A 7,931-nucleotide genomic window follows, 5' to 3' on the forward strand; every position below is an offset into this window, starting at 1 on the left:
GAGAGGGGCAGATGTGACATGGGAGAAAGAGGCACAGAGGGAGAGGGGCAGATGTGTGAGATGGGGGGAGGGGTAGATGTGAGTGAGATGGGGGAAAGATGTTAGATGGGAGGAGAGAGGCCCAGAGACGTGAGATGGGAGGAGAGAGGCCCAGAGACGTGAGATGGGAGGAGAGAGGCCCAGAGACGTGAGATGGGAGGAGAGAGGCCCAGAGACGTGAGATGGGAGGAGAGAGGCCCAGAGACGTGAGATGGGAGGAGAGAGGCCCAGAGATGTGAGATGGGAGGAGAGAGGCCCAGAGATGGGGGGAGAGAGGCACAGTGACGTGAGATGGGGGGAGAGAGGCACAGTGATGTTAGATGGGGAGAGAGGCACAGTGACGTTAGATGGGAGGAGAGAGGCCCAGAGACGTGAGATGGGGGGAGAGAGGCCCAGAGACGTGAGATGGGGGGAGAGAGGCCCAGAGACGTGAGATGGGGGGAGAGAGGCCCAGAGACGTGAGATGGGGGGGAGAGAGGACCAGAGACATGAGATGGGGGGAGAGAGGCACAGTGATGTTAGATGGGGAGAGAGGCACAGTGATGTTAGATAGATAGAGAGGGGAGGAGAGAGGCCCAGAGACGTGAGATGGGAGGAGAGAGGCCCAGAGACGTGAGATGGGAGGAGAGAGGCCCAGAGACGTGAGATGGGAGGAGAGAGGCCCAGAGACGTGAGATGGGAGGAGAGAGGCCCAGAGATGGGAGGAGAGAGGCCCAGAGACGTGAGATGGGGGGAGAGAGGCCCAGAGACGTGAGATGGGGGGAGAGAGGCCCAGAGACGTGAGATGGGGGGAGAGGCCCAGAGACGTTAGATGGATAGAGAGGCCCAGTGACGTTAGATGGATAGAGAGGCCCAGTGATGTTAGATGGATAGAGAGGCCCAGTGACGTTAGATGGATAGAGTGGCCCAGTGATGTGAGATGGGGGGAGAGGCCCAGAGATGTTAGATGGATAGAGAGGCCCAGTGACGTTAGATGGATAGAGAGGCCCAGTGATGTTAGATGGATAGAGAGGCCCAGAGATGTTAGATGGATAGAGAGGCCCAGTGACGTTAGATGGATAGAGAGGCCCAGTGACGTTAGATGGATAGAGAGGCCCAGTGATGTTAGATGGATAGAGAGGCCCAGTGACGTTAGATGGATAGAGTGGCCCAGTGATGTGAGATGGGGGGAGAGGCCCAGAGACGTTAGATGGATAGAGAGGCCCAGTGACGTTAGATGGATAGAGAGGCCCAGTGACGTTAGATGGATAGAGAGGCCCAGTGACGTTAGATGGATAGAGAGGCCCAGTGACGTTAGATGGATAGAGAGGCCCAGTGACGTTAGATGGATAGAGAGGCCCAGTGACGTTAGATGGATAGAGAGGCCCAGAGACGTTAGATGGATAGAGAGGCCCAGTGACGTTAGATGGATAGAGAGGCCCAGTGACGTTAGATGGATAGAGAGGCCCAATGACGTTAGATGGATAGAGAGGCCCAGTGATGTTAGATGGATAGAGAGGCCCAGTGACGTTAGATGGATAGAGAGGCCCAGTGACGTTAGATGGATAGAGAGGCCCAGAGACGTTAGATGGATAGAGAGGCCCAGTGACGTTAGATGGATAGAGAGGCCCGGTGACGTTAGATGGATAGAGAGGCCCGGTGACGTTAGATGGATAGAGAGGCCCAGAGACGTTAGATGGATAGAGAGGCCCGGTGACGTTAGATGGATAGAGAGGCCCGGTGATGGTAGATGGATAGAGAGGCCCGGTGACGTTAGATGGATAGAGAGGCCCAGAGACGTTAGATGGATAGAGAGGCCCGGTGACGTTAGATGGATAGAGAGGCCCGGTGACGTTAGATGGATAGAGAGGCCCGGTGATGTTAGATGGATAGAGAGGCCCGGTGATGTTAGATGGATAGAGAGGCCCGGTGATGTTAGATGGATAGAGAGGGCCAGTGATGTTAGATGGATAGAGAGGCCCAGTGATGTTAGATGGATAGAGAGGCCCAGTGATGTTAGATGGATAGAGAGGCCCAGTGATGTTAGATGGATAGAGAGGCCCAGTGATGTTAGATGGATAGAGAGGCCCAGTGATGTGAGATGGGGGGAGAGGCCCAGTGACGTTAGATGGATAGAGAGGCCCAGTGACGTTAGATGGATAGAGAGGCCCAGTGACGTTAGATGGATAGAGAGGCCCAGTGACGTTAGATGGATAGAGAGGCCCAGTGACGTTAGATGGATAGAGAGGCCCAGTGACGTTAGATGGATAGAGAGGCCCAGAGACGTTAGATGGATAGAGAGGCCCAGTGACGTTAGATGGATAGAGAGGCCCAGTGACGTTAGATGGATAGAGAGGCCCAGTGACGTTAGATGGATAGAGAGGCCCAGTGGCGTTAGATGGATAGAGAGGCCCGGTGATGTTAGATGGGGGGAGAGAGGCCCAGTGGCGTTAGATGGATAGAGAGGCACCGTGATGTTAGATGGATAGAGAGGCACAGTGATGTTAGATGGATAGAGAGGCACAGTGACGTTAGATGGATAGAGAGGCACAGTGAGTTAGATGGGGAAGGATAGAGATATAGATGAGCGAGAGGGTCACCAATGGGGATGGAGACAGATGTTTGGGGGACATAGATGGGAAATAAGGAGGGACAGGAACAGATATAGGGCCAGATGTACTAAGCTTCAAAAGTGATAACATGGAGAGTGACAAACAGCCAGCCAATCAGCTCCTACCTGTCATGTCACAGACTGTGTTTGAAAAATGTCAGGTAGGAGCTGATTGGCTGGACGTTTATCCTTCTCCATTTTATCACTTTTGAAGCTTAGTGCTCCTGGCCCATGATGAGAGACTGGGAGACAGAGGCGTGAGTCATAGATGGAAGAAGGATTGAGGTGAGGGGGGACATGGGGGCGTGATTGAGGCTGACGGTTTGCGTACAACTGATGGTGAGTTATCTGCTTCTCTCCATCCTAAGTACTCGGAGGGTAAAGGTGCGCACACACGCTCCGATCCCGGCGGTGCGATGCTATGGGATGGGGTGCGCGCTCCCGCGGCACAGTACAAAAAGTATGTGCTGCACATACTTTTTGTACTCGCTTTTTATCGCATCGCATGCACAAGGCAAACGATGCGATGCTATGTGTGCTAGTTAAGCACAGAACGCACGCCGGGATCGATGCGTCTGTGGGCACCTTTACTCAGATGACCGATGTCCTGGAACACAGGAGTAGATCACAGAAGCAGGCAGAGGGCCTCTATGTACACAAGATGCTTCCTGTAGTATTGCCACAATTCCTGCAGTAACGGCTGCGACAATGCCATCCACCATAGTACTTTTATATAGCAGAGCGCTCATTGCAGTACCACCGATCTGCCACAAGATGGTGCCACAGCCTTTGTCATTTCAGATTCCTCTGCCTTTGTTATCTGGGTGTGCACATGAGGCCTGCTCAGTGTCACGTGCTGCCTGTTACCTGGGTTACCCATGTTCCTTGCACAGTGCTGCGTGTAATTAGATTGCTCTGTGCAGTATGATTGTACCCCGTACCCTGCCGTTCCTGTGCTGTATTGTCCTGTAACAGTGCCCACGAGCGTGCCCTGGCAGCACAGATGCCCTCAGTAGGTGCCCACAACTACCAATCAATATGAAGCACTCATCCCAGCCTGTAACATGGCAGTTAGAAGCTGATTGGCTGGCACTTTATCTCTCTACAATATTTATTACAGCGGATACCAAACTGAGCCCTCAAGGCACCGTAACGGTACAGGTTTTCAGGATATCCACGGCTTAGCAGAGATGGTTAAATCACTCTGATTGAGGGGTCTATTATTTACTAAGCCATGAAGAGAGATTTACCTGCGTATGACAGCTACTGGCCGCCTATATATATATATACACAGCGGGCAGCCTAAGCCAGATAAAGTCGACATTAGCCGTGTTCAGAACTTACACGTCAGACTCCCAGCGTGTGAATATAAAAATGACATTTATTGCATTCCATCTATTGGCACAAAGGGTAAAACATAAATGGGAAATTTTGCGGCCTGTTCTCTTAGCACGGAGTGGGGAAACCTTAGGCTCCCGGCATGCCTGGCCAGCCCCCACATCGGCCGGTGAGCCATCCGTGGCCAGCCTCTGGCATAGAGGCCGCAAGGAGGGAGAGGCGAGTGTGCAGCCATTTGTTGTCAGTCGCTGGAAATGTCACATGACTGCCGACCGCGGTGCAGGGGCAGAGTCTCTGGATGGTGCGGTAGATCAGAGCACGGCTTACACCCAGGCCTTGCTCTCCGCCGGGCCCTGCTTGGCTGGGTGCCTCTGGGACGTCGCTCCTTGGTACATGGCCCGGTTGTAGGGCAGGAAGCAGGAGCTGAGCTTGAAACAGCGGGCAATGCGGGCGTAACCGGCCAGGCCGAGGATCAGGAAAGGTAGGACCAGCACCACGCCGAAGACCAGCAGGGCCACGCAGGCCGTCGGAGTGAGGGAGGCCGGGCAGAGGGTCTCTTTGGGCCGGCGGAACTGGAAGGGGGAGAGAAGGAAAGGGTTATTACAGACTGGGCGTACTGCGGTGATGCAGAGAGAGTGCGGCTCTGTCTGGTACTGGAATGTGCGAGGGAGTCTCCATATACATATATACATTACACCATTATATATCGCAGCACGGCCAGGAACGGCGGTTCTCTGAGTCCTTCCCAGAACCCATTGTAGTGCAGACATTGGGGCGGCTTTATACAAGCCCCTTATGTCATCTGCCCCCAAACCATCATTACACCTTCTGGAAGGTAATAGCCAGAATCTGGTTGCTAAGGGCGACATCTCCATATATGATAAATATACCCATGTGAATTATTGCAATGGCGCGGGAGGTTAGTCATTCTGCCTGGAGAACTGCTATATATATATAGTAGGTTCCTTTCATTATATACTACCATAGATTTTCCCTCACATGGCTGCCGTTGGTGTTTACAGTACATTGTGTGACCTATGACCTAGAGGCAGCCATTTTGTCACTTCCCATCAGGAAACAATGAAGTGATAATAGGTGACCCTCATACACATTGGTCCTCACGTCCCCGAGCCTACCCCTCGAGGTAAGGGGGGAGAACACCAGGCTCAGCTGGGACATAAGTGTGCTCCCCACATTCTCACACCCCCCCCCAGTACAGCTTTGTTCTTCCCACAGTGTACTGCCGCCGCACCGTGTACTATTCCTGTAATGTGTACCCCACGGATTACACACCCTGTCAGCGGTGACCTGCGTAGCTTACCCAAGATGGCTGCCTTAGATGGTTCTTCGGCGGGTAGGATGAGCTTCACGTGGCTCTTTCCATACACTGTATATCACAATACTACACAAGGGCCCGCTTTCCTATATATGCATCCGGCAATCACCGCATTTTGTGTCATCTCTTCTAGAGGTAACTTATTCCACCCAGGGTAATCCCATGCAGTGTGCCCAAGATGGCTGCCTTGTGAGGGTGGAATACACAACCTGTGGAAGTTATTACCCGACATGCCTGCACCAATCCTGTGGGGCTTGTCTAGGGATATGGTCACTAGGTGGACACGAGTCCCTTGTGTATTGCTGAATTACTTACACCTGCTGTACTATGTGCAGAGTTGTTTTGATGTTTATAAGGCGCCTTTTTTGGAGAAAGCTGTATATAAATCTTAGTGATACGGTCGGTTGGTCGACAGTCATTAAGTCGACATACTGCAAGGTTGACATGGGACAAGGCCAACAGGTCATTAGGTCAAGATGGTCTAGGTCGACAGTCAAAAGGTCGACATGGGGTTTTGCACTGTTTTATGAGCCGACATGTGACGACAGGCGGTATTTCATGCCCTACCATCCACTAGGGCTTGGTGGGAGAATAAAATAGTGTGCCGAGCGTAGTGAGCGATGCGAGAGGACGCGGTGCACTTAAAACTGTGTCCATGTCGACTTTGTCGACATTCGGATAAAAAAACAGTGAAAAACACCATGTCAACCTTTACTACTGTCGACATGGACCATGTCGACCTAATGCTTATGTCGATTTAATGACCCGTCGACCTTGCAGTATGTCGACCTAGTGGTGTCGACCAACTTTAGGTCGACCATACAATCCATACCCAAATAATATTATTATGATGGTGATGTATGATCTGTTCTCTATTTCCCTCCGTCCGCGATTCTGACTGTATCCAAACTCTGCAATCCAATACACTCAGGACCACACACAGCATGTTTACATTTAAGGGGGGGTGACCACCCCTCTTCCCAAAAAATATTAAAATACAGAGCGGGATGTAATGACACCTGAGTTCGGGGTACTTGTGGGATATGTGTCCATTTATTTATTTATTACCAGTTATTTCTATAGCGCACACAGATTCCGCAGCGCTGTACAGAGAATAGTTGAACATTCACATCAGTCCCTGCCCCAGTGGAGCTTACAATCTATATTCCCTACCACATATACACGCACACAGACATTCTAGGGTTAATTTTGTTAGGAGCCAATTAGCCTACCAGTATATTTTTGTTAGGAAACAGAGTACCCGGAGGAAACCCACTCAAGCATGGGGAGAACACGGATAACGTGTTAGTGTGCCACGTCCCCTCGCAGGCTGCGTTCAGAACACCGTTATATCCCCAACCTATGCCCGCAAGGAACGTTAGGTATGAACCAGGCAGGTAAATAAAAAAATCATGAAAAACTGGTCACCCTTTCCGTTTTACCTCAAATTCTAAGTAAAAATGAAGTTTTGTTATTTGACGTTTCAGCCTATCTGTATATGATGATAACGAGGCGGAGCAGTAATTAGCCCCTGTTTATATGTCCTCCCCCACATTCCACAACCACACTGATAGCTTAATGCTCTCCTGACATATTAACCCTTACTGTGAGTCCATGTGATGGGGAATACAGAGCGCACGCTCCCTGCGGCCGGGGCTCATTGGCGTCTAATTAAACCGACCCCGCCAAGCCAACAGGAGTACACGGCAAATAGTGTAAACATGTAAGGCGGACATAGTTTCCAGGGCATGCTGGCACTTGTAGTCCCACAACATTACCAGTCACAGAGTGCGGCATCAGATACTGACCTTCGGGTGGCACAGGAAGCCGTACAGAAGCATGGCAGCAGATGGTAGCAGGGCACCTCCGCACATCACAATGAATATCGCCAGGTTGGCAGCGCCCACGAGCAGGTTATGAGCGGTGATGAGGACGGCGCAGGCCCAGCAATCCAGGGGCTCTCTGGGCACCGGAGGGGCAGGGGTATACGGCGGGGGCAGAGCACCTTCACCCATTGTTGCCAGGCTAGAAAGCTCTGTGTCCACTCTGGGGCTGGCTAGGACTCTGTATATGACTGACCCATCTTCTCTCTCCCACCCCCTCCTCTTATCTAGGAATGCAGCATGGTTCACTCCCCTAATACTCTGCGCCCTCTCTCAGGAATGTGGACTACCAGATCCCCCCTTAGTATATGACCTCATACACCTAGAGTGCAAGCTCTGTGGTCAAGACCTTCCCCACTAATGACGTGCGGTGGGTCATGCACAGCATCACTGTATGCTGATGGTACATGAAGGTAGATTGGTCATGGTGAGATTTGGGGTGATGGGGATCATTGGAAGGAATGATGTGTGGGGGGAGGGGATTGTGTCAGGTACTGGTGACCCCCCCAGCACAGGGCTGAAGGGGTGCAGACCCCCAGGTGATCAGTCACCCAAATCCACTGGTGTCACCGGGCCGGACGGATGCCGGTCTCCTCTATTATATTCTGTATATAAAACCCAGTCATCAGTCTCTATCTCTCTATACCAGGGATGGGGAACCTTTGTCCCTCCAGCTGTTGTTGAACTACACATCCCAGCGTGCCCTGCAACAATTTCAGCATGGCCAAATAGCAAAACTAGCAGG

The 7,931-nt window shown here is 51.8% G+C and overlaps 1 protein-coding gene across 1 annotated transcript; it reads right to left on the reverse strand.

The window, feature by feature from the left end:
• Positions 1 to 3,998: 3,998 nt before the first annotated feature.
• TMEM88 (transmembrane protein 88) lies at positions 3,999 to 7,609 on the reverse strand. The gene is made up of 2 exons (XM_083180046.1): positions 7,112 to 7,609; positions 3,999 to 4,539 (listed from the first exon to the last, which is right to left on the reverse strand). The coding sequence occupies exons 1-2, from the start codon at positions 7,316 to 7,318 to the stop codon at positions 4,291 to 4,293; spliced, it is 456 nt and encodes a 151-aa protein (XP_083036172.1). The 5' UTR covers positions 7,319 to 7,609; the 3' UTR covers positions 3,999 to 4,290.
• Positions 7,610 to 7,931: the final 322 nt, after the last annotated feature.

Source organism: Crinia signifera, chromosome 4 (assembly GCF_055691185.1).
Source record: "Crinia signifera chromosome 4, ASM5569118v1, whole genome shotgun sequence".
NCBI lineage: Eukaryota > Metazoa > Chordata > Amphibia > Anura > Myobatrachidae > Crinia > Crinia signifera.